Genomic DNA, 27,848 nt, shown 5'->3' on the forward strand with positions numbered 1-27,848 from the left:
GATCATTCAGTTGAGGTGCAGACAAAGAGGGCTCACAATGCCCAGGGAGTAAAAAACTGGATTCTACACTTTTATTTGCTTTAATCTTTACTGATCAGTCTTGGATGGATCTTTGGGAGATTAAACAAGCTGAATGCTACTTTTGGACAGAGGAATACTCCAACACCAACCCTCCTCCAACTTCTCTCTGAATCGTCAGGAGAAAGTCTGTGTTACTTCTGAGGGACCCTTGGCACCACTGAAAGGTGGAGCCAACCACTGGTGCCACAAACACAGGGAGGATGAAGAACAGCTTCTAGTAGATTTTCCCGCCTTCTCATAGCAAAGTGTGGCAGTGAGGTACCAAGACACCTTTTTTTGAGATAAAAACCCAGAAAAATGCCTTTTGGTGGCTTGGCAGGTCTGAAGGAGCAGGTGCTGAAGCCTGGGAAGGAGGAAGTGAAGAACACTGTGGGCGACTCTCTAGGAAAACTACAAAGGTGAGTGGGTTTGTATGGAAAGTGGGAAGGAGGCATGAAGACTGTGTGTGTGCTGGGTGTTTTATACACTCCTTAGACTGCATCTAATAAGCTCAGTCTTTGTGGTCATTGTCCATTTATTGTATATGTGAGATCTTTTATAAACAGCTGGCTCCACTCTAACAGAGCTGAAATATCGACTCTGAGAGCCTGGGAGCAGGCACATCAAGCCCAACGTGTTCTCAGAGATCCTGACGATAAATAAATATTTGATTCTTGTGCTTCCCCGGCAATGCCAGTGATGTAATCACAGATTTTATTTTAAGACATTAATACATATTTCATATCTGATACATATTTCACAGAAGGGCGTACGTAGTGCTGGGAGTCTCCACATACAAGGAAGATTGTTGTCATTTTAAGAGATAAAGCACTAAGCAGATAGTTTCTTGCAAATTGAGTTTGTATGTGTTCAATTAATGTATTCACTTTTATAGAGGTGGAATACAGTGACATACAAAAAATGTTTGTCTTTGCTGTTGCTTAATATTGATTTATTGTTATTTTTCTTTCAATATCAATAACCAAAAATGACGAACCCATCATTTTAGATTTAGAAAATGTTTCACTTCTGAACAAAAAAGAATAGTAAAGAATTAGATCAGTAATTTCGTTTCACTTTTAACTGACATGAAAGGTCCAATATACAACACGGTCTGCATGATTTTTGTCCATATGTTTCAGCCATTTATAGGTAATGGACCAATGGCCAGCACTCAGCAGGACTGTAACCTTTAACCCTACTCTACAGTTTTTTTTTAATGTCTTCTCATGCTTCTTTTCTTTTCTTTTTTCTTTTTCGGTAATTTCTGTTTATGATAACCCTAACCCTTAGGAAGGAAAATTCCTTTTTAAGTAACCCATGTTTGGTGCAGCTGTTCTACAAGACATCTACTGTACCGTTAGTTTAAGGATTAAGGCCAACAATGTCCATACACAGCTACATGATGCTGATATCAAATTTCTCAATGTCTGTACCTACGCTGTCACCTGAGTGATATTACTGGAGACTTTTTGGGCGGAAATTCTTTTGCTGTATGAACTTGAGCAGCACTGCAGAAATCCATTAACAGTTCAGGTCACTGCAATTATTGCATTACTCCACAATACATAATATGACAGGATGAACACAGGTGAGAATTTGGGATTTGGATCATTCATACCAAATAAACTGATCCCAGTCAGAGGACAGCGTCAAAGAAGACAGGGAAAACAGATCATAGGTGCAGAGAGACAAGTTATGGGATCAGAAACCTGATAGTAACAGTGCTGTGACCTTTTTCATTGTGTGTCTTGGCCTCGTCTCCAGCCCTCTGCCCTTTGCCCTCTGTCATCTTGTGCTACTGTGCTGTCTTATTGACACATTTTGATAAAGTCACATACAAAAGCAATAGGCTACAACATGATCATGTTAATATTTAACAAAAACAAATTCTGTATATGTTTGTAGGTACATATACATATTTTTTTAATTACAGAATTTAGGTAAATCAGACAGTGAAAGAGGAGAAGGAGTATGGTTAAACAAAAATATTTTTTATATGAAAAATAGTGTGCTCTGGTTTATTTTTTTATTTATATATTTATATATATACTCCCGTGACCACCTGTGAGCACCTGTGAGTCTCATTCTGGCTGTGCAGGGGGAGATTTCATTAATGTTATAAATATTTTTACTTTGGGCTGAACAGATAACAACTAACTGCTTTTCTTTGCTCCACAGGAAAATAGATGGCAGCAACGTAGAAGAGGAGGACAACATTGAACTGACAGAGGATGGACGTCCTGTGGCATCAGCACCACGTCCTGCCCCGCTACTGGACTGCAGCTGTGGCGGTCTCCCTAAACGCTACATCATCGCCATCCTCAGCGGCCTGGGCTTCTGCATCTCCTTTGGCATTCGCTGCAATCTTGGGGTGGCCATTGTGGAGATGGTGAACAACAACACAGTCTACATCAATGGGACTCCAGTGCTTCAGGTAGCTGGAGCTATTGAACAGGACATCAGTGTTATTGACTGTATAGATAAAGACAAACTATTAGATATTTGTAAATTATAAAAGTTGGTCTAATGTTGGCATAAGAAAAAAATTGTCATTTGGTCAGTGCAGTTGGGAAAAACACTTTGTGCATTTTTTTGAAGCTACATTTTACTTTTACTTTCTCCCTTTCCAGAAAGCTCAGTTTAACTGGGACCCAGAGACTGTGGGGCTGATCCATGGCTCCTTCTTCTGGGGTTACATTGTGACTCAAATCCCTGGTGGTTTCATCTCCAACAAGCTCTCTGCCAACAGGTCAAATGCTCTTAATGACTTCATTATTGTTCATGCTTTGTATGACAGTTTATTGACCAAAAGATTAATTAGGACCGAAAATTATAGTGGGCTGCAGCCTCAGACACAGTGAAGAAAACTGAGAGAAAATTGATCCTTAAAGTTTGATGTTCCAGGTGAGAGTTAAGATGGATGACGTTTAAAACAATAAAATAAAATCAGAGTTGCGGCTGCTGCTGCTTTGCCCACATATAAGAAAAAGGATCACAGGGAGGTCTTAAAAAACAGATAAAGGTTTGGGGGGAAGCGCCTCCTCAGCCCATGCATTTAAAGGGTTAAAGCTGTACGGTTTGGTGAGCGGTGTTGATGGAGCAGATAGCAATCCTGTAATAAAACCTTCACAGGAAAAGAGGACACACCACTGACAGAGTTAATAATGAAAGATCCTGCCTCTGATTTCTCTCTGAAACACCAGCCACTGGAATATTACAAGTGTCACTTACACGCTGTTTTGGAAAAAGAGAAGGAAGGGGGGGATGAGGTGAAGGAGAAAAGAGAAGGGAGCTAAGTGGCAGCGTGGTGATGAAGCAGAAACTTATGGATTGAAAGGGATGTCTTTATCTCAGTCCATGGAAGACGGAGGCGTGAGATCTGTCTCTGTATGCGGCTGACTGAGATGCTTTGACCGTCAGATGTTTGGAGATATACTGCTTGCCAATATTAGACATCTAATTTCAGACACTGGGTAGCATGTGTTTGTTGTGTTTTTACCTGTTACAGACAGAGCTCAATAATATCACAACAGTCAGGCACAAGAGCATCTTTACAGGTGTCTGTAATTTCTATATACATTTCTCATCAAAAACACAAAATTATTATTTGTTATTAATATGTTTTTTTTTTAGCTCAATATATTGAAAGAACTTAATTCTCCTTGCTTAAGTGTAGGCCTATGTCTACTTTTGCACTTTCAGCTGACCTGCTAAAAGACTGAAGTGTACCAATTGAGGACTGTGTCTGTTTTCTCTCTCTCTAATTAAGGTCAAATGAAATAATTTGCTCAAGGAAAAAGCTTCAAAGAAATAGTTTAATGTTTTGGGGAGAAGACATCAAAAACACCAAATTATTTAAAACACACAGAGACTTTGGCTTAAGGACTGGAAGAATCCACCCACCAGCCCAAATCCCCACATTAAAGTGTTTCAGATCGAGACAGCGAGGTCCCTTGTTGATTAATGAGCTGTAGATGCCCTGGTAGGTGCACAGCAAACCTGCCAGTGCCGGCCCTCTGGGGGCACTTGTGGGTCCACGCTGCACCCACAAGCCCATTGGGGCCCCAATGGGCCCTCTGGGCATTAGCACTCGCGCCAGTTTTACCCTTTTGGGGCAAATGTAGGGTCATAGCGTGGAGATGTGTGCCCACAGGTGTACCCCCACTTTGAAACAGCTGTTGGGCCACTGCCAGCAGCCCAGAGTGGCTGAGTGGCAAACAGACTGGATTTTGTGACCTTTCAGCTATGGCGGTCTATGTTTCTCTTTCCTGTCTTAATGCATAGCAAAGCTAACTGTCTGCTGGCTGTGTTGACTGAGCATGTTTCACAAAATGTAAAACTATTCCTTTAAATGTGTAAGTGATGTTACTTCCACTTCTCTTTAACACTAAACGATGACATTACCATTTGTTCAACAGGGTGTTCGGGGCAGCCATTTTCCTGACATCGCTGCTGAATATGTTCATCCCATCGGCAGCCAGGGTCCACTATGGTTGTGTCATGTTTGTGCGCATCCTGCAGGGCTTAGTGGAGGTAAAGAATCAATACCACTCTCATATCTGTATGATGAATATGAAGCTAATGGCAGTATAGCTTTGCTTATTACAGACACAGCTAAAAAACTAAACAAAACGGTAACCCTTTAATTTACAGGCCGCTAATTACGCGACAATGTCAAGAAATAGCCAAGAAATAACAGTCAATTTCATGTCATGTTTTTCATAAAGGCAAAGGATACACATGCTTTTCATGCTTTGAATTTTTTTGGGAAAGGCCAGAATTTTTCTCCACCAAGTCCTTGCAATTGTCAATTACTATCAATTATTTCTGGGCTATTTCTACTGAAACAATCATTATTTCTTGGCTATATTTCATGACATTTCTATGAAATTGACCATTATTTCTAGACATTATGATGCAATACTTGTTATTTCTTGGCTATTGACATTATCACGTAAATAGCGGACTGTAAATTGAAGGGTTCCCAAACAAACAAACAACTGGGCTCTTTTAAAATTACATGTTGCACTATTTCACTGTTCCAAGCCAAGAAGACTGGCACATAACCCCCTCCTTTAAGCTACTTCACTCTGCTGTCAGTTAAAGCAGAAGTGAGTGATATATTTGTGTTAATATAAGTCTTAAATAGTTATATCTTCCGACAGCAATCACTTACATAGAGTGTTTGGACTGAAACACGGGTCTCTCAGTCCCTCTGCTCTGCTCTGAGCCGAAGAGAAAACATTTATCGTATCCTACAGTTTTTATCCAATGAGGAGAGAGAACGGCATGCAGGGCTGTGTGTGCAGCCAAGGAACGCCGTGAATGTGGTGACGTAGCGACGAGGACTGTTATGGTGCGTTCAAGGAAACTCGTATTTTTCCGACCGTGAAGTCGTACCAGTTCGATCTGGTACGAGTTCACCGGTCGGAAGTTACGAGTGGCCGTTATAGTGACTTTCACCGGTAAAACAGGTCGGAAAAACACGAGTGGGTTGCCTGGAACGCTACAAAGTCGTAAGTTGTGACTTGAAGCTGTAATTTACGATTTCAAAAGCCTGCCTGGAACGCAGCATTAGGGAAAACGACCGGACCACTTACTTCTGCTTTAAGTTCCAGGTTTCCTCTCAAGTCCAACTTTGACCTTTGACATCTTCTACACCATGTCCCTGCTAGGGCGTCACCTACCCAGCGTGTCATGGGATGTGGTCCAAATGGGCCCCCCCCCTTGAACGGAGTCGCCTGGCCACCACTTCATTCTGTGGTAAGTGACGTCTTTGTTTCATCTTGTTAAAAGTGCTCCAGAATAGTCCACGAACCCACCTAAACCCACCACCACAGCCCTTATCCCTAACCCCTGACCCTGATGCTATTTGTTCAGTTTACACCAGCTTATAAATACTGTAAGAGTGGGGCTGGTCAGTAAATAGACATGGGAGAGATTATTTTGTTTTGCAGATCTAGTCCACTGCTGTCCATCCAGAAATTAAAATAACCATGCTGCTCTTTAAACTGGTACCATGACAACCCATGCATCAATACCCTCTTGACATTGTCTGTAAATGAACACGGCTCACCTGCATATTCTGAAGGAGCCTCGCCATCTATTCACCTAAATGAAGTGTCACATTGCTTACTGTCCGAAAGCACTCTCATGCTCTCTGCTCTATTCAGAACAACGGTGTTCATGGATCTGTCAGATAATAGAAAACACATTAAAACACCCTCTCTGTCAAGGCAGTGCCCGTTACTCATTTGAAAGCATTTTTTCCCATTCAACTCGACATATTTTTGCTTTTTAAATCACTTTTTCATCACTGTACAGAGTAGTTTTTTTGTTTGATTGAAGGCTATGTGACTAAATTAATTTCAGTTTTAATTTGCAAACTAGTGGAAGTGGGAAATTCAGAATGAACAAGTAACACCATGTTTTTTACTATGGAAATTTTAAGTACTTTTTGCTGATTATGTGTAATGTTCTGCATGATAATACCTTTGACATTGAAATTTGACACCCATTGTTCCTAGGATCCTATGCAGGAGCAGTGATCGCCATGCCTTTAGCCGGAGTAATGGTTCAGTATGTCGGCTGGTCTTCTGTCTTTTACGTCTATGGTAATGTTGAAAGGACATCGCAAACATAAAGTCACACTTCAGTCACGCACATAAGAAGAATAATGTGAAACTGAAAAATTTAATCATGAAGAGATGGAAAAAAGTCTGACATGACGCTGCCAACAGACAGTCACCACACTATACATCAAACAGCGCAAATCATTTGTCAATCTATACAACAATACCTTGGCTGTCTTTAGGCCATGCATTGAGATGATTAAGATGATATGTTTGTGGTCATATAGATTAATGCCTTTTTAACGATTTGTTGAAAATTTAATGGTGGAAGAGATGTCATACAAGGACATATACTAACTTATTGATATAGCACTATGAATTGATGCCTCATTATAGACCAATTATTAATCAATTGCCAAATTTACTACAAAGAAGAGGGGATACACCGCATTATGTATGTGTGTATGAATTGATAAGCCAGCAAGCCATAAATTAAAGCCAATAGATACAACTTATGAATGATATATTTAGATATTTAAGCACAGTGACCTATATATGTGTTAAACTGCTCTTCTGGTGCTCCTCTGTATCCTTGACTGCCACGTTGCTCTGTGGCAGTTACACTTTGTTCGTTTTGCACAATATGCGTTATCTGAATTGCTTTTGAGTTTGATTAAATTGATTAACACTCACATAAAATTCATACTTTGCCCAACGTGTTTTTAATAAAAATCTACTCTGGTTCTGCTGTGATAAAATCTCATGATTTATTGATGTAAATTAGCATTTTCCTGTCTGGGCTCTGTGACTCACACCTTGCTCATTTCATTTTCATAATGAAAACTCCCGTGGTTCAGAGAAGGTGTGGGCTTCTTTTAATTAGTCTGTCCTGCACTTGGGCTGATCTGAAACACTTCACAAAGCTTGCAGCACAAAGATGAACATCTGTATGGAACATGTGTGTAAGAATTCATTCACTTGTTTATGTCTTCCAATGAAAAGGTGTTTTTGGGATCATGTGGTATGTCCTGTGGCTCCTGCTGGCTTATGGAAGTCCTGCTGCACATCCCACAATCACTGATGAGGAGAGGATGTACATCGAGACCACCATCGGTGAAACAATGAAACAACTGAGTGTAACTGAGGTGTGTATGCATTTCATATCCAGACAAGTTCAGTGCATCACAATGCAGTCGCTTAATCATTTCACTGTCTCCAAACCAAAGAAATTCAAGACTCCGTGGCGTCGTTTCTTCACCTCCATGCCCGTCTATGCCATCATCGTGGCCAACTTCTGCCGCAGCTGGACCTTCTACCTGCTCCTTATCAGTCAGCCTGCATATTTTGAGGAAGTCTTTGGTTTCCCCATCAGCAAGGTTTGGCCTCACTGTGTCGCTAGTGTCAATCGGTTTACAATGACAAATACTTCATCACAGTTACTCTGAATGTGTGAACTCCCGACAGGTGGGGATCCTGTCTGCTGTCCCGCACATGGTGATGACAATCGTGGTTCCTATTGGGGGACAGCTGGCTGACTACTTACGCAGTAACAAAATCATGTCTACCACAAACGTGAGGAAACTCATGAACTGTGGAGGTACGTCATGGCAAACTGGAGGGAGCCCTATAAGAGACATTATATCTGAAACTTAGACACATTATATCTTACACTTAAAGATGTAATAGAAATAAAATGAAATAGATAACTATGAAAACATGAAAAAAAAAGTAACATGTAAAACTTTTTGTCAGCAATGTCCTCTGCTGTTTTTTTTTATTGTTTAATAAAAACTTAAATATTGCTACGTGACAACAGTAACCTGCTGTAGACTACACAATCTTATTTATAATAGCTGCTCTTATAGACCACTCCCTGGTGTTGTGTTTCCACAGGTTTTGGGATGGAGGCCACTCTGCTGCTGGTGGTCGGGTTTTCTCACACCCGAGGAGTGGCCATCTCCTTTCTCGTTCTGGCTGTAGGCTTCAGTGGATTTGCCATCTCAGGTATGAACACATCTGCACCATAGAAAAATCAATGTTTCATCCGATGGCCTATGTAAGATTTGTATTTTGCCTCTAAACCAAAAATAGGAGGGTTTTGTGTGAAACCTGAGCCATTTAATAATTTGTTGCAGCAGCACCTTTTTTCGGTTCTGTCTTGTGGATTATGAAATACTTGTCTAAAGATTTTTAAGCAGCACCTTTTCCTTTGGGTGTGATGCAGTGCAGCTACATGCATTAGTCAGCGCAGCCTTCACACAGGCCCCTCTCCTGAATATTTTATAGATTGTTGGCATAGCAACAAAAAAAAAATCTAAATGTGCAAGTGAAACTGAACCTAAAACGTTTCAGTTCATCCAAAAATCTCGAGAAGTTTGTCACTGTAATAACACACTGATATCACACTTGTTTGTGTACTCTGTTGCCAGGTTTTAATGTCAATCATCTGGATATCGCTCCTCGCTATGCCAGCATCCTGATGGGCATTTCCAACGGGGTGGGGACGCTTTCGGGAATGGTTTGTCCCCTGATTGTTGGAGCTCTGACTATACACAAGGTGAGTGTAACACTTCTGCACAATATAGTATTTGAACATGTATAAATTGTTTCTTTTTTATGTCTTTTTTTTTTCATATTCTGTTGAGAGTCCTAGTCATGTGTAATTATCCTGTATAAATCCATTCCCAGCCCCCATGTATAAATAAATTACCAGGCTCTGAAACAATGTCCTTCACTTATACATTACATGCATAAAATAGGAGTTGCTGTGTATAATCTTGCACCTATCAACAGTTATTGTTAAACATTTATAGCACTGTAAAATGTATTGTACACATAGGAGGTTTAGTATGTCCACGGCCTTGAGTAATTCAGAAGATTTACATCATTGACTCAGTGGTGCATCACCGGAGTAGGGTAAGTCTTCTTCTGACAGGAAATTCATAGACTCCATTCATCTCCCCACAGACTCGTCTGGAGTGGCAGAATGTCTTTGTTATTGCGTCCATGGTGCATTACTCAGGGGTCATCTTCTACGCTATCTTTGCTTCGGGAGAGCAGCAGGACTGGGCCAACCCTGAGAGCACGAGCGAGGATAAATGTGGCATTATTGATGAGGACGAGCTGGCGGAGGAGTCAGAGCTCAATACTGAGAACATGATTGCTCCCAAAAAGAGTTATGGAACAGCAGACAATTCATCCGGTCGAAAACAGGGCTGGAAAAAGAAGAGAGGCGTGACCATGCAAGAGGAGGAGGAACATTGTGGAAATGGGGACTACCAGGACCGGTACCAGTGAGACAGGATTTTTCCAAACACTCACAAATAGTAAAAGCTGATGGTTCAATTTCACACCTCTGGAAATGTCAGAAACACGGAAGAAGTGACAGGAGAAGCAGCATCATATGTACCTCAAGACTGCTCTTTTTATTTTTTCGTAAATTCACCAGTTCAACTTTAATGTATACTACAGTGTTTGTTGGGAAAATATCATGTGAGAACACAACTTTAAAAAAAAAAGGCAAAACACTAAAATCAAACATAATTTTATTAGAAACAACAACAAATACAGGGGGGAAAAATCAGATATTGAATTTAATTCTCATAGATATATACAGTAGACTAGTGTGCTTAGTACAATAGAGAGAAAACTACAGACCAACATGTAAGGACCAGCTAGTGCTGTGTTAAAGGCACACGAGCAACACATATCAGCTGTCAAACCAGACTTTACTTTTCCTCCAACATGCGCTGATCGTTCACCGTCTGTGCAAGCGAACGCTGCCTGAACATTATGTAGCTTATTTTGAACCATGTAGACAGTTTTGGACGTGTTTCGTGACAGCTATGCAACGTGCAAAGAGACGTGCTTCTGGACTTGAAGGGTGGATTTGACAGCAGACCATAGTGTTAATGTAACAAGCCTTACTGTAGTCGTCGTCGTCGTTGCTGTTGTTGCTGTAGTTGTTGTTTTTTGCTTGTATGTATTTGCTGTTGCTGAATGATTGATTTCTGTTACTGCTTCGCTTGCACTCCTTTGTCTGAGCAGATCTCAGTTCACCACCCGTTTGTTAGGTTGGCTACTTCCTCACCAGCACTGTATCAGCTTCATTATTTATGATGCTCTGAGCTCATAAAGAGATGAAATAGCTGGCGAGTCAGTGCTGATCTTACTCTGTGAAGAATTTAGTGAAACTCTATTTATTTCTCTGGTGTTTGTCTTTTTTGCAACCTCTCAGTCTTGGTACAAAAGGACCCAGTGTGTAGGAGAACATTTAACTTTCATCACAAGAGTTTAGGAAATCCACTCTGTTTATCATTACTGCTAAAGAAGAGAAGGGAAAATTTGTACAGTAGATAATTATCTTGCTGCTTGAGAGAGCTTTCATTTGATTTGCACTTTACTTGAACACACCAGACATGTAGGCCTGATAAACTGCATCTATTTTTCTGTAGTTTTCTGGATTATTTAGTAACATGCATGAGGTTACTCAACATGTTCATTCATGTTACTTTGTAATTGAAAAAATATATATATATATATGTGTACATATCCAAAATATAGTTAAAATTATTTATTATCAAATTAAAGACCGTTCAGTGGGTGTTGAGGATAATGAACCTGCAGCCATCGCATCTCCACGAGGCTGTACCGGCTGAAAGCTAATTCCAGCTCATACTGACCATACTAACATGCTGATGTTTATCTTTACCACTTAAAAACATTTGCGAATTAGCCCTGGATGTTAGAATCTGAAAACAATGAATCTCATAGTTATAGAGAGATTTAAACCAAAAGTATAAATGGAAGGAGGAGGAAAAAGTCTGTGAATCACCAAATTTAACAAGGTACATGATTTGACAACCGTTAATGTCTGTATAAATTGAATGGCTACTGCTAGATCAGATTGGTGAATACTGCCATCCCTGCATGGAGACACAGAGAAAGAAATAAACAAGGTGAAAAGAAATACTACAACACTTTTGTGCCCTCACTTTCAGTTCAGTTTTTATTGTTTTTAATTTCTCTCTGTTGACACTGATGCTGTCATAAAGACATAAAGCCATGTATACAAATTACATTCCCATTATCTTCTCTAACTCTGTGACAGTGTAAGCTCTCTCTAACCCTGTCTGTTTATGTTAGCCTGCTTAAATTAGCCATTTTTAAATACTCCAAAGTCTGCTCTGTTTCCCATCACATTGTGGTAAACATCCTTTGTCTTATCTGTCTTTATCCGCCTGCTTCATTTTCACCACAGGAGATAATTACTGGACAGGATATTCCTCGCCAGTGTCAAAGTCGCTTCTCCAAACTGCTGTGGCTTGAAAAGATAACAGTCAGAGAGAGTACTGAAATATACACATTTAACACTTCCAACAAACGCTTTCTGTGTATTTTGTGATCTGTGAAAGGTCTAAAAATGATTCACTCCTGCATGCTTGCAGAAAGTCTCAAGATCACGATCACACACATGGGAGCATGTGGCTGGTTATGTCACTTTGCAGGATGTGTTTCTGACATTTCATGTGTAGCCGACATCACTCACAACACAGAACAACATTGTGAAAGAAAAGAAAGAAGCCCAAACCAACACCTATTATCTGTTACAGATACCTGAAACAGACTTATGCACATGTAACTTTTAATATACATTATCAGACGTGTCTTTCCCTTCCCAGAGGCCGTCTCTGCCAGCTCATTCCTCACATGCTGTGAAACACAGACCACATAGTCCACAAACAGCCAATGGCAAAGGTTCTGTTTATTTCAGAGAGACTGTCTGTTGACTCAGAAGGGCCTCTTTGTATGGAGCAACAACCCATCAATGATTAAACTATTATTTTTAGCCAAAATAAGGATAATGAAGACATTAGGGGTTTTCAGTTTCTTCGGGCATGTTGATCTTAAGAGTACACAAAGACAACGGACCAGGTACAGTGAGTGTGCCAATACAAACAAATCTGAAAAACTGGCACGGCACAATGCAATGCTGCGATAAAATGGCTTTGATCAGTTCAAGGTCGCACGGCAACGATTACCACACACTCTTTTTTAGAGAGTTCCTATAACCTGAAATTTACAATTTTATAAGTACAGTGAAAAGAAGATAGGATTTCACACAAAATCCCACCATGATCCGTTTTACTCAAAGATAAAAAAATATATATATAAACTATTGGGCCGATAGTGGCTCTTCTGCTCAGACTCCTTCCAGATGTTTGCATCAAAGCTAATGACTGGATGTATGTCCCACGTTCCATGTGATGTTTGTGTGTGAGTGAGTCTGACCCTGGTCTGTTGGAGAATTCATGAGGCAGCCACTCTTCTTGTTAAGATAAAGAGGGTTTTTTTGGGGTGGGTGGGTGGGTGGGGGGGTGGATGAACAGTTTAATTAATAACCACCATCCATTCCTCCTCTCCCTGACCTCAACTGTTCTCACATGCGCTCACTGGAGTCCAGACACAGGCAACTTCATGAGTTAATATCGATGGAGCTGTAGTTCACAGTGTGGATATCAGAAACAAGTCTGAGGAAAAGTGTTACCGGGCAGGAATTCAACATTAACTGAGCAGGGGACCAGGATCAGGTAAGAACTATGAGATATGTCAATGTATTTCATGTTGACTGGTGCCTGATGACTTGTTATGAGCCCGTGTTGAGCCTCTGTTTAACGAGTAGTGAGGGATGTTTGGCTGTTGTGTGGGTTGCAAGTGTGAACTGGAGATTTCTCAATCCTTGTGGGCTGCTTTCTTTTCTTTCTTTCTTTTTTTTTTTATCTCAAGGGAAATTACACTGAGTTAATTAAAAATTGCAGCAGGTGAGATCTATAAAAGTAACGTTACCCATGTTGACCATGTTGTAGCCTTGAGGCTGAGGATAAAAACAAAAGTCTGTTAATCATGAGATTCAGACATGTCAAGGTTTACTGTTATTATTATTATAATTAAATGAGCTTCACATATGAAGACTTATGTGTTTGGTAAATGTAAAAAACAAACAAACAAACAGAAACATTACTCCTGTGACACATCCAGGACAGTGAGTCCTAATTATGTTACCTGCACTGAAATGTGAAGTGGGACAGGGCATAAGCAGAAGAAAAAGATTCCTTCTGTAACTCTCTAGTCGGGAGGCCTTGTGTTGGCATGGCTTTCATCCCCCATCCCCCTGCAGGCTGCTGCTGAACATGTCGTCCCTGTGTGGGAGAGGAGAGCTGTCAGGTGTGTTGTCATAGAGACACCCAGGCTGATGTTTAATTACTTTGCAGGTGCAGATTTTAGAGGATCCTGCAGACTTAAAAGGGATATCAGGATGGTTTTCACCATGGTCTACTGTACAACTCACACTATTTCTGTGCTTTTTGCAGAAGTAGACACAGGGTTACTGCAACTCTGTGGCCTAGTCCAACCTGTGTTGTCTGACTTGGTGCCTGTTGACCCTCCTGAATGAATGAGTGGGTGGGCCCCGACATCAATGTGGTGGGACCGCTGCAAATCCCGCCCAATGATGAATTCTCAATTTCAGAGAGTTCCCACCTGTTTGGTAAGTAGCTTCTACCTGAGAGGAACTAGCTCAAAGGAGGACAAAGGCTAGGTGCTATCATCAGCCTGGTAACATGCTCACAGTGCAGAATGAACATGCTAGCAGGTGTAATGTCAACATATTCACATTAGTTGGCATGTTAGCAACCGTAGCCAACGTGCAAATTATTAAGCACAATGTGCAGATGAGGGTTAGTTTGGACACATTTTGATCACATTGTGGAGCTGGATGGAAAATAAGCACATCACTTACATTATTACAAGTCATCAATGTCTGTACAAAGTTTCAAGGAATCCAGTCGGTACTTGTGTGGAGATACTCCACTCAAAACCCACAAATGTTAACCTCATGGTGGTGTAATGGGAAAAGTCAGAGCATCGCCACCATCATTTGGATTCATCCTGTGGGAACCATGAATGTTTGTATAGAATTTCATGGAAATCCATTCAATAGTTAATAATTAAAACAGTAAACAAAAGTTTATTTGTGATTTTTGAGTGACTCTTACCTTTTTGAATTTATGTTTCCATGTTTGGCGTTTTTAAATCTCACCTGCACAACCTGTTTATTGTATTTTAATTATTTTTGCTTGCTTGTTTATAATGTTGTGCAGAGAAAATTCCTATCAGATATTTTGGACACTGCCAATAAATATTACATTTTATATCTAACTGTACAGTGAATCAATACAAATGTAAAAACATGCAAAAAATAAAAAATAAAATAGAAACACCTTACCACAGACACAGAAAACGAACACTGCAAAAGATACACTTGTTTTTTAATTGATTTACTCTCATTACTATAAATGAGTTGGAAAAAATAAGAGAAACACCTGTCAGCATAACAGCCTACAATTCAACAGCTAATTCAACAAAAGGTACACATACATCTGTAAATATTCATGGTTGCACATGTCCCTTCTAATAGATTCATAGAAAGGTTCACAGCTGTGCCTGGCCCACAAATCCAGCCCTCCATTCAGTAGCAATCAGCACTGTATTGCCCAAATCTGAAAATGACTTCACCCTTCAACCGGCTACTTGTAATAATGTAAAGGAAGGCGACTTGGTGGTTAATGAGTAGCTGCACCGACCTTTGCTCCCCTTAAGATTTCTCCAGCACAGGTGCGAAGTAGTTGAGTTCTTCGTCTGCCAGGCTCACGTCTTCAGAGACAGGCCTCGCATTAGGACAAATAAATGGAAGATGATTTTTTTAGTCGGTCATGAAGGAAGGACTGACCTACAAAACAGAGTTGAGCTGCCACGCCATCAGAGAGTCTCTGAGTAGTCTGTGTGTTTGGTCACACTGAGAGGGCCATGGTCCAGACCAAGTCTTCAAGAGGTCAGTCTTATCTACCTATAGTTTACTGATATTGTATTAGTATCATGAGCGTCTGCTTGTTTTAATGACAGATTTGAGCATCTGACTAAATGTCAGTAGAGTAGAGGGATGATTCTTGTGGACAACAATTTGAAGCGGTCTTCAATCACCTCAGAAAGGTTTTGAAAAGAAACATTGTGTCTTGAATATATTACAGCTGCTCAGAAAATCAGTCATGGAGAAACTACAGTCGGATCCTGTGAACGTTCTTGTATTAGTTTCATAAGCGACAACTTGTTTGGAGTGGAGTTACATGTCATCCCAAAAGACACAGTGTTCTGTGGGAGCGAGTTGTTAATCATTTATTAGTTTATAGTATGTGTTGTGTGTATTACCGACCGCTGCTGAGCCTGTTTCTACTCTAACTGCTTCTCAAGGGAAGCACTTGAAATATTTTGTTCTGTTTTTCTGATCAAAACTGAGGTTTTTAAGGACACAGTGTTATACAGATTGTATGGGTCAACCTGTGATGTGAAAGTCACGTGTGGTAATTTACCCACTGATTTTACAGCCTTCAAACGAAATACTGTATTTGGGTTCATTATCTTTTTTTCTTTTTTTTTTAGGTCCAATCAAGTTTACTGTGCAATATATATATATTTTTAAATGGGAACAGGCATATACAATGTATAAACCGACAATACACTGACCAAAAAACAGACAAACAGAAGACAAACGACAGAGCAAACCTAACAACACAACAAAACATGGCCAAAACAGGACAGAAAAGCAAAAAACACGCACAAGAAAAATAAAACAAAACAAAACAAAAGAACAAACAACTACAACAAAAAAAGGATGTGAAACTATTAAAATTAAATTAACAGTAACTACTTAGTATACATTCACTCATTATCTTGATTTCCAGCCACAGTCTTTGGTAAATAAACTGCAGACTCCCTGTCCAGCATCAAGAAACACACAGACACCGTTCAGCCATAATAAATAGAAAAAAACACATGGCAGGTTTATGTAGTGGTGTCTTGGAGACAATTTTTGAGACACAGAGGTAAATGTGACTTGACTTAACACTATTTCACTTTCATTTGGTGTGTGAGTGTGTCCTTGAAATTGCTAGTAAAATCTTGACTCAGGGTCATTTTACTAGTTTTGTATTTCAAAGCTTTCAACAACATCATAAGCTTCCTCAGCACACTGAATTTGCTGAGCTGACACAGTAGACAGGTTTCATGTCATGTGATGACGACTAAGCTGTATCCGTCTGGTAAGGAAGGTCTTGATATGCAGATATAAGGTGTGAAAAGAGAGCGAAGTATCTTGTCTCTTAAAGCAGAAGTGAGTGATCCGGTCGTTTTCGCTAATGCTGCGTTCCAGGCAGCCTTTTGAAATCGTAAATTACAGCTTCAAGTCACAACTTACGACTTTGTAGCGTTCCAGGCAACCCACTCGTGTTTTTCCGACCTGTTTTACCGGTGAAAGTCACTATAACGGCCACTCGTAACTTCCGACCGGTGAACTCGTACCAGATCGAACTGGTACCACTTCACGGTCGGAAAAATACGAGTTTCCTTGAACGCACCATAACAGTCCTCGTCGCTACGTCACCACATTCACGGCGTTCCTTGGCTGCACACACAGCCCTGCATGCCGTTCTCTCTCCTCATTGGATAAAAACTGTAGGATACGATAAATGTTTTCTCCTCGGCTCAGAGCAGAGCAGAGTGACTGAGAGACCCGTGTTTCAGTCCAAACACTCTATGTAAGTGATTGCTGTCGGAAGATATAACTATTTAAGACTTATATTAACACAAATATATCACTCACTTCTGCTTTAATTTATCTCTTTTTCCTGTGTTAGATATTCTGGCAGATCACAGCAGTCCTCTCCTGCAGGATCCTGACCTCTTGCCCTTCACCAACTATCCCAGCATGCAGTACCCGGTCATGGAGCCGCCCATGTCTTCCACACCATACTACTCCAATCAGAACTACTACCCTCAGTACAATGGGGATGAATGGTACTCACACACAGGGATATATGAACTGAGAAAGGGACCGCTGGAGGTCAGCTATGATGCTGAGATAGAGGAAACGTCTGCCGTGGTGCCTACCGTGTGCAAGAGGACGCGGCACATGTCACACGCTGGACGGGTCAAAGGGGAGGAACTGTGTGTTGTATGTGGAGACAAGGCCTCTGGATACCACTATAATGCTCTCACCTGTGAGGGCTGTAAAGGTGAGACTTGAAATCATAACATACATGACTATATAATAATAATAATAATAATAATAATATGTTAAACAGCTAAACTGCATTTCGTTGTTTTTATCAGACAATGACAATAAAACTTCTATTCTATTCTACGTTCTCAATAATAGTAGTGGATCAGTTTATGTTTTTGATTAGACTCACCAATCAAGGTAGCTAATAACCACAAGAAACTATTTCACTTTAAAACAACAGCTTCCAAATCTTGGCAATGGTACACCAACTTGTAATAAGGAGAATGACACTGTTCACTTGTTTTGCATTAGAGTCTCTCGTGAGAAATGTGTAAAGCTTTACCGTGCTGCCTCCACTTGTGACAGACTGGACTCTGAGCCAAACAGAATTTAATGCACCAACATTATGCAAATACCACACGTGGCTGTCAAGGCCACTGTTGCTGTTGCTCAGCAAAAAATTGTTTAAAGGAAGATTATATTCATTTGTTCAGTTTCTCTTTCAACTTTAACAATTATTTTGACCATGAATCAGAATGTAGGGGGGTGGGGGGAATCACTTATAATTTCATCTCTCATTCAAAAAAGAGTTGTGCACAAGGAAGTAATGTTGTGTCCTGTATAAAAAACGACTTTCACTGAGTCTTTTTTTATATTTTTTATAGGCTCCTCTACTTATTTGACCCAGGTTTGTCAGTTTAAAGTGCATGTCCTGGCACACTTGCTCAATAAGGCAGCATACCTAGAGAATGACATTTGGCCCACATGTTGACTTTCTAGATTCCACCCATGACAGGGATGTTCATCCAGTCCAAACAACAGCAGGTGAAAAGTAATATGTGAGCATGTGTCATGCAAAATGTTGAAAATGGACTGAAAATTACACAGTTAATACCTTCTGCTGATAAAAAGTAATTAAAGATTGTTTAATTGTACACAACAACTACTACTCGATGCTGTACTCTGTGGTCTAATAGAGAACTCCACAGAGAGGTTTGGACGCTCAGAGTGGGCTGCTTTGCCATCGCCATCCTGGCAGGGCCAGACTCCACCTGATGTGTGTGTGTGGAGCCAAGACATTGGTGCATGTTGGTTTAATAACTGCTGCAAACATGTGCTCCGGTTAGCATCATTAACAAAGCAGAGCGTCTGGGGCTTTTTGCTTAAAGGCCCCATGGCATGAAAAATGTGATTTTGGTTATTTTTTCGTGCTTGGGGAGGTCTCTGGGCCACGTATATACTGCCCCATGCATCAAATTGGTCATAAACGGAGAGACACACACCGCCCATTTGTAGGAACATTCTCTTTAAGACGAGCAGATAGCACTTCCTCCTTTCTGTGATGTCACACACAAGGTAACTCCGCCCACCGTGACCAGTTGTTTTTTTTCAATTTGTATGAATGCAGCTTAGGTTTCAGTTACTTGCCTGTGATTGGCCCGACCACATGCCACTCTAAAACAGTCAGCCAATCAGAGGAGAGGTTCCCATTCTCTCTTCTGATTGGCCAAATGACCTGTGCCTGTTAGAACTCCAGAAAGAGGCAACAGAAAGGGGCAATATAAACGATATTAAGCAGATCACAGGTACTCAAAACCAGTGATACATTTTGTTAGGGATATCAGCAGGTAAATAAACCCAGAGAAAAGTGCACAGCATGGGGCCTTTAAAGGTTATCTCTCGGTTTATTGATTTGCTTGCTAATTAGCTAGTTAAATAACTAAGCTAACAAGCCAGTATAGGAGACACCAATACCTATATTTCCCTGCTAGGGATGAATAAAGTATTCTCTATCTATCTATCTCTATCTCTATCTATCTACCTGCTAATTTGTGCTAACAGACAAAAGCATTACAATTTTACTCATCTCAAACTACACGAACGTGCAGTTACTCAAATTAGTTTGGGTGAGGCCAATTTAAGCGGTTAGCGGTGAGTTTTTATGACAGTGAAAATATGCTGTATCAGAAACTGTAGGGGGAGCTCCATAGAGGGTTAGGGTTAGGGACTTGTGAATATTTTAATACATGCCTCAATTGGCCATTTTAAGGAACTGCAGTTTTTTGTAATTTCAGTTACAACCCTATAGGTTTAACAGATACTGTATTTACAGTCAGTTCTTGAGTTTGGTCAGACATGAGGACAAAGGAGATACAATGGAATTTCACAATAAGAGCATGAGCACTTAACAACCCGCATGTAAAAGTTATCAACCTGCTGACAGCGAAGTCATGGCCTTCAGCAGCTCCTCCCCATGTTTTTATGACGCTGTGAATTTGCTGTGATTCCTGCCAAACCACAGGATGAATGGATCTGAGTGTAATTCCACTCTGTGAGGTTGGACAATGCCAGGAGCACAGCAGCTGGCCTCTCCTGCCATTTGACTGAGAATAGGCTCAGGTCGGCCTGGTACGGCTGCCAGATTGGGTTCCCTCTCAGCTTTCTGTTGTACAATGCAGGAGCAACCTGAGCTCAGTTACGCTAATGCATGTCATTGTGTTTAATGTTGTATGTCAGAATGTCTAATAACTGTTCCAAAGTTATTTTATGTGCGCGTGTGTGTGTGTGTGTTGCTTTTGTTGCTTCCCTACTACCTGCTGGCTTCACTGGATCTCCTGTGTGACATAATTAGAGCAGTGTGTAAATATGAGGCTGTCATTTTATTTCTTTCTGATTATGATAATAATTTGTCAGTCTTCATGGTTAAAAAGCTCAAATCTGCATCTGCATTACTGTGTAACGGTGATATATAATTCATATCATGTATTTAAGTGTCATTATGAAGTATAATTATCACTGTAACCATTTGTAGCCAAGTGTTTATAGTGTGTAGCCACATAATTGATTGGGACCTCTGTTCTATCAATCTTTCTGTCCGTGTTTGCCAATTGCCTCTTCATAATCAGCTGTCACCTGTCATTTGAGAACCGTGCCAGTGTCATTACATATCTTGGACAACAAGTGGTTGTAGGTGTTAACTGTGAAATTTCCCACTCAGTGTATACCTTTTATAATTCTTTATTCTCAATTCTCTATTTTTTTTTATATTAGGGGCACCCTGGTGGCTCACAGTGTTAATGTACTTTGGTACCTTCCAAAAGGCTTATGAACAAAAACATAAATATTGCATAAAGAAAACATCATTAACCACTTTTAAAATATTCTCCTTTAAAGTACAATTTGAACAAATAAGAAATCTGTGATTAATTGGTGATTAATTGCAAGAAGATATTTTTTACAGTAATTGACTTATTGACAGACCTGATAGATATAAATACTTTGTTATTATATTATTAGTAAACATCCAAATACCATTGCCTTAAAAATCCACCACACATTGGGCTACTGTACTATAAAAAAAATAATCTGAAAAATTCAAGTGTTGAGATTAAAGTTACACCACATGAACATTATAAGTGCATGCAAATGCATTATTGTGGCCCAACATCACATTCTGTATGTATTAAAACAGCTAATTGTTGTGTTTCTGATCTCTGCATGCATAGACCTATCTCTATCAAAGAAAAGAACAAAGTACCGTGCCTTTGTATCAGCATCTTCTGCACCATGCACATGATAATGCTTTATTTTTCCTGTGTTCAGGTTTCTTCAGACGGAGCATAACAAAGAATGCAGTGTACAAATGCAAGAGTGGTGGAAACTGTGAGATGGACATGTACATGCGCAGGAAATGCCAGGAGTGCCGGCTAAGAAAGTGCAAAGAAATGGGCATGCTGGCTGAGTGTGAGTGTCACCTCTTGTACCTGTTCATGCAAACAAATAATCATCAATTAATACGACGAGGAATGAAAATGTAGGTGTATTTCTGCTGGCTATTGTGCATCAGTTCAAACTGATTGGCAGCATCCACATGCACATACTATAATATCCAAAGAAGCTGCCAAAGGCTGCATTGGTGAGCCCTTATTTTCCATTCTGACATGGGGTGTTGGATTTTACTGAGGGATTGAATATCACATAAGCGACAAAAGGAAAGGTCCAGCTTTTGTTACTGTTACAGGAATAGAAGCAGCTGAACAGATGCCTTAAGCTTCATTTAAGAAATATGAAGGAATTTGCTGCAGGTTTTCTTAACATTGTTGTCTGCTGGGACATGTAGCCATTTGTGTTTTTCGAATACAAAGTGTGTGAGGAAAACATGAGATTGGCCATTACAAATGTGAAAAATGTAGTAATTGCTCTGAAGTCTTTAGAGGATTATTAGTTATTGGGTCTATTAGGAGCTGTCAGTTGAAGAGAGAGGGAGGACAGACTAGACTCCTGTTGCTCATAAATAGTGCAAAGAAGTTGTGATGAATATTGCAGTGCGGCAGGCTTACATGAGTTGCACCTGCAGGTGCAGCAAAAGCTCAACAAATTAGATCTTTTTGGTCATAGTGTGAAAAAACAGATTTAATTTATTGAAGAGGCTGCCGTCTTGTTTCTTTGACCACTCTCCCCACTGCAAAGTTCTACATTCATGCTTCATTACTACAGAATATGAAAGTTACATCCAGAGAGTAAACAGAATTAATATTAAAAAAAAGATAATAAAAAAGATAATATGAAAGTGTTGGATCATTGAGAAGTAAGAATCAAGTTACTCTGGATATAAAACGTCATGTTGAAATATTAATGGGAACATTAACAAAAGAAAGATTCATATCCACCAGTGTTTCTACACAGATTGGGAGCAGTATTTGATACAATTTTGATACGGCCTCATGATGAATGAAAATGAACATTTCTAAGTGCATGGTATGTGTGTTGAATAAAGAGCTGTGAGGTAGTTAACACACATAGTGAAGCCTTCATCACTGCTGGCAGGCCTGCTGACGGAGATCCAGTGTAAATCTAAAAGGCTGCGGAAGAACACCAAGGCCTCCCCGGGGCAGTCGACCGGAGACGAGACAGAGGGGGCAGACAACACAGACAGCAAACAGGTCACCTCAACCACCAAACTGTCAAAGGTAATCACAAACCTTGCCAAATAGTCTTAGTGGTTTGCATTTGATAGATTTTTTCCCCCCAAATCCACTGATTTTGTCATAAAAGTTTCACCACTTAATTGTCTTGTGGTTCTGGTCTCTGTTTTTAAATCCAGGAAAAAGTTGAAATCACCAAAGAGCAGCAGGCACTGATGAAGATCATTGTAGATGCTTATAACAGACATCAAATCCCTCAAGACATGGCCAAGAAACTGGTATATTATCACTACTATGTCATCAAACTTGATGTTTTCTAATGTGTCTGAGTTACTTCCATCAAAAGATTTCAACAGATGTGCTGCTAACATTTGACAGCAGTGAATGCAGCTCGTGCCCCTTTTTGTGTGTCAGTACAGATCTATCCAAAGTCCATCCATGAAAGTTTGTTATAAGGGATGCACGATAACTATCTATCGGTACAGATAATTATCGGCCAATAATTAATAACATTACTAGAGCCAATTATAATTAGCCAACTTTGCCGTGATTTTCCTCATTTTCAGTCAGTTTGCCTCCTAAGTTGATTTGAAACATTAATGAATATTGATTTTGAAGAGTCATAACTGTTCTTGTTTTTGATGTGATTACAGTAGTGATGTCAGTTATATTATTGTGTTAAGTCAGAGGCAGAGCTATAATGTTTAATTCATCTTTACTCACTACATCTTAGCCTTTCTTAACCACATACAAACTATTAAAACATTATCGGTTGTTGGTATCAGTGGAAAAAAAAAAAAAGAGTTATTGTGCATCCCTATTTGTTGTATCACATTCTTAGAAATTAGACATCCTCATTGTGTGATCTCCTACTCCTCTCAGAGGATCTGTCTGTTTGTGTGTTGTTTACTGTTGTTGTTTCCCCCGCAGCTTCAAGAACAGTACAGTGCAGAGGAAAACTTCCTCCTGTTAACAGAAATGGCCACGAGTCAAGTTCAAGTTCTGGTGGAGTTTACAAAAAATATTCCAGGTATGAGTGTTTTCAGATGCTGTGGAGTGAGAGACCGTGGCCAGAGGCATAGCACACACTGACAGTGTAAACAGAAGTGGCCTACTTGTTACTTGCTGACTGGAATGAATGGTTTTATCTGACTCTGTGCTGCAGGCTTTCTGACTCTGGATCACGAAGATCAGATCGCTCTGCTGAAGGGTTCGGCTGTGGAGGCCATGTTTCTGCGCTCGGCCCAGGTTTTCAGCAAGAAAATGCCCAACGGACACACAGAAGTTTTAGAGGAGAGGATACGCAAGAGTGGTGAGTAAGATGTTGCAGCAAATAAATTAAAAAATATATCTGTTTCTGTTCTGTACTGGACTTCGAACTTACCAACAAACACTCTAGATGTTCACTATACAAAATCTAGTCATCCTTGTGATGTAGTGGATTATTTTCTGGTTTGTGACCTTCATGAGGCCAGGTCGCTTCTTGCTCCACCAGTTGCTGCATTGTGACATCTGTAGCTCCACCTGCAGAAAAGTCTAATCAGATCCTTCTTTACTAATTGATCTGCCTGATCTGCGTGATGCAGCCAGGTGATGCGTGCTGCTGACCTGTTGATCTCTGGCTCGGTGTAGGTTACACATGCACACACACCCTCGCTGGCTACAGTTACACTCGTTTCAAGTGTGAGTGAGAAGAAGACTCAAAGTAAACCCAGCTCTGTCATGGCACTGGGTTTCATTTATTAAACACAAATAGATGCTTCTGACATTTTTTTAAACATTCATACTGTTTTTGCCACCTCCATATTATACACATATATGCCATATCACAAAGTTATGTATATTTATATGTGTCATTATATCAACCAGGATGGACAGTTAGACAGTTGCTGTGATGGCAGGGGTGTGTGTGTGTGTGTGTGTGTGTGTGTGTGTGTGTCGCTGGGTCCCTTGGCGCATCGCCTGTGTGAATAGTGGGGATAGAAGATATTCACACTAAAGGCCAGTCTGTGAGAGTAAGGGAGCAAAGCTGTCTGAAGAGACCATTGTCCCTTATCAAAACATCAAGGGTGCTATTGTCCACTTCTCTCCCTCTGAGCCTCACTGGCATTTCTGAATGCTTCATGATGTGTCCAAGCAGACAGACACTCTCTGCCAGTTTGGAAAAAATGAACACAAACATTTGAAGTCATATCGAGAGCGGTTTTTGTAATATTCATCCTCATTTATTATTGAATCATTACCTGAGGCAGAAAAGCAGCCAAGCTGATATCTGTTATGTGCTGAAGGGTATCTGCAGATCCTGCTGCACTGCAACTACAGTATATTTAAATATGCACAAGATATATATATATATACCATCAAAAGCTGGTTAAGACATTATACAATCTTAATGTGTCAGATGCAATATTCTCCTTATATCCTTTACCTGAACTGACTCTGATCCAACCCTTCATTTGTCATAACTTGAACAGATATCGTTAATTTTAAAATTACTTTTATCCTTTCAAATCCAGTCCCATGTTCACTCTTGTATTGCTTGTGTATTTTTCCCCCTCTCTCGTATCTCCCCTACTTCTCCAGTTCACCTGTAACACTCCCCTCAGTACAACACAACACAGATCAGACCTTTGACCTACTGATTTACAACTGAACTTTGACAGCCTCTATAAATAAAACATAAAAGGATAACTACACTGTTTTTATGTATTCAGATTATTTAGCTGTTTATACCATTATTTATTATCAAATTAATAGGAATAGTACTGAAGATGACAACATGGTGATGTTTGACTTTGGTCTACTCTGTATACTGTAGGGAATGAATGGACCTTTTTAAATGAAGAGTGTAAAGTTTTTTAGTCGGAAATGTACATTGTTGTCCAGAAACACCTGCCACCATCCTTCTGATAAAGGGTGTGTGAGTGTATTGTCTTTGCTGTGGATGATCATACTCTATAGCTGCAGGGACGACTCTTGATTTAATGTCCTGGCTCAAAGTGCAGATTGTTATGTAAGACAAACTCTTTCTACTGCTCTTATGTTTATTGCTTCTGCTCCCGTACTGTATATTGTGTCATGTTTTGCAGTTAAACAAACTGTCTGGGCTAAATCCATTAGAGTGGATTTAAAACTATACAGTATATGAAACTTCATCACTCAGAATCTCATGGTTGATAACAGCCTGTCTTACTCCTTCTGTTTTGCTCTTGTGTGTGCTGTATCTTGTCTTATCTTTGATCTAAACCAGAGCATTGATAAAATGAGCTGGAACTACTGTAAGTAATCAAATATTGTAATTAAACTAAGACAGCGTATTGCTCATGCTATCACTGATTAAAGGACTGTCCTTGACCTTGTCCTTTAAATTGCAGAGTGTGTTGTGCCGATGTGCTGCAAGATTTTTGAAAACTGGATTATAAAGCCAAAAATCCCTTTTTTTCCTTCTACTGCAGGTATATCAGAGGAATTCATGACACCTATGTTCAACTTTTACAAAAGCATCGGTGAACTCCACATGGTCCTTGAGGAACAGGCTCTCCTCACAGCTATAACCATCTTGACACCAGGTAACCCACTGTCAATATCTCACTTATCCAGAGAGTTTATGTCACTGTGCAGGTGTTACGTCTGTCTGCAGCTCATGCCTTGTCGTCACGCCTTCCGTCTCCAGATAGGCCTTATGTGAAGGATCAGCAGGCCGTCGAGAGACTTCAGGAGCCAATGCTGGACGTGCTGAAGAAGCTGTGCACCCTACAGCATCCGCAGGAGCCGCAGCACTTTGCTCGTCTCCTGGGCCGTCTGACGGAGCTGAGAACACTCAACCACTACCACGCGGAGATGCTCACATCTTGGAGGATGAACGACCACAAATTTACCCCCCTGCTCTGTGAGATCTGGGACGTACAGTGATGCAACAGGAGGAGGGCAGGAATCAGTAGCTCAGGGGCGATGATAACACGAAGGATTTCACTTGCAAGACGAAGTCGTGGTCCAGCGGCAGGATGTGGAATCAAATCCCCGCACAAGCTGTTTGTCTCTGTGTTATCTGACCTTGATGGCATTAGTCATGTGTTGACTTGGTTGAGTATTGTTTGTGTTTATTCTGCTCATGGTTTTTTTTCATGGCTCACACCATCATCATGTCTATTTGTTGTTTGATTAAGCCCACTTTGACGTGTAGAGGCATTTGAGATTACGCCAGTGTGTTCAGCACAAAGAGAAAACCACAGAAAGGTTTGGATAAAGCAGACTCCTCATTACTTACAACATCATGTAATATAATCTGGATGGCCTAGCACAATTAATCAGGCAAGTAAAGTACAAACACTGGAACAGAGATGGTGCTCATACAAAGTGTAATGTTCAGGTTATATCCTGTTTAATAAAGGCCTCATTTATTTTTATTTGTCAAACTGGTAAGGTATTCGTAGATCTAGCCACATGTAGTACATGTCATCTGCAAACATTAAGTTCTGTCTCTGTTCTGATTAACAGGCAAATTGTTTAAGTGTTTTGTTTATGGTTGTTTTCATACAGATAATGAGCACAGAGGAAACAGCTGTTCAGTGAGGACATGCAGATATATCATCTGCTACATCTGGAAAATCTGAATTTTTGTTCCTCTTTAATCTTTATGAAACTCTGTCCCCTTTAACCAAATTTGTGTGCAAATTATTCAATAATTGACAAAACAACAGTCAATTGGCAAAATATTTTAACTCATGAAAATTTGTATTCCCAATTGTTAAACATTCAACAGTAAAAAAAAAACAGTTTTTTGTGCCTTATTTATGCCTGTGTTAAAACCTCTGCTGACAGTTCATCGCAGTGGGCCACCAGAACAAATGGACCTCAGTTAAAGGACCATTTGTGTTTTTGTATGTTTTACCCAATTTTCTATAATTAAAAAATATTTAACATTGTGTTTGAATGTCCAGTTCTTTCTTTCTTTCTTTCTTTCTTTCTTTCTTTCTTTCTTTCTTTCTTTCTTTCTTTCTCTCTTTTTCACACATATTTTACCTTGTACCTAATGCAATTGTGTTATTTTCCATAGAGAAGAAAAACAACTTTCATCAAACAAGTTCATTAAAGTGTATGAATTTATTAGATTAGCCTCAAATGCACATAAACAGATACAGTATATCCACAATACAAATGTTCCGTATTAAACTT

General features: G+C 40.0%; 2 protein-coding genes across 2 annotated transcripts; both read left to right on the forward strand.

Moving 5' to 3' along the window:
- Nucleotides 1–378: 378 nt before the first annotated feature.
- slc17a8 (solute carrier family 17 member 8) lies at nt 379–9,932 on the forward strand (the record flags this gene model as incomplete). The annotated part of the gene is made up of 12 exons (XM_083972862.1): nt 379–479; nt 2,242–2,497; nt 2,694–2,812; nt 4,482–4,596; nt 5,739–5,826; nt 6,591–6,677; nt 7,638–7,780; nt 7,862–8,011; nt 8,100–8,232; nt 8,529–8,639; nt 9,065–9,192; nt 9,603–9,932. 12 exons carry the CDS (start codon nt 379–381, stop codon nt 9,930–9,932), a joined length of 1,761 nt encoding a protein of 586 aa, XP_083828988.1.
- A 3,102-nt stretch (nt 9,933–13,034) lies between these two features.
- nr1h4 (nuclear receptor subfamily 1, group H, member 4) lies at nt 13,035–27,600 on the forward strand. Its single transcript, XM_083973298.1, has 10 exons — nt 13,035–13,225; nt 14,006–14,181; nt 17,384–17,761; nt 21,352–21,492; nt 22,576–22,718; nt 22,853–22,951; nt 23,604–23,703; nt 23,839–23,985; nt 26,129–26,242; nt 26,347–27,600. The coding sequence occupies exons 2-10, from the start codon at nt 14,085–14,087 to the stop codon at nt 26,583–26,585; spliced, it is 1,458 nt and encodes a 485-aa protein (XP_083829424.1). The 5' UTR covers nt 13,035–13,225; nt 14,006–14,084; the 3' UTR covers nt 26,586–27,600.
- The last annotated feature ends 248 nt before the right edge of the window (nt 27,601–27,848 follow it).

This window comes from Trachurus trachurus (assembly GCF_905171665.1).
Source record: "Trachurus trachurus genome assembly, chromosome: 6".
NCBI lineage: Eukaryota > Metazoa > Chordata > Actinopteri > Carangiformes > Carangidae > Trachurus > Trachurus trachurus.

Coding starts and splice junctions, on each gene's coding strand:
- nr1h4 (XM_083973298.1), top strand. CDS start 14,085: ATGAATGAGTGGGTGGGCCCCGACATCAATGTGGTGGGACCGCTGCAA. Junction 14,182..17,383: donor AGAGAGTTCCCACCTGTTTG/GTAAGTAGCTTC, acceptor TTCCTGTGTTAG/ATATTCTGGCAGATCACAGC. Junction 21,493..22,575: donor AATGGGCATGCTGGCTGAGT/GTGAGTGTCACC, acceptor CACTGCTGGCAG/GCCTGCTGACGGAGATCCAG.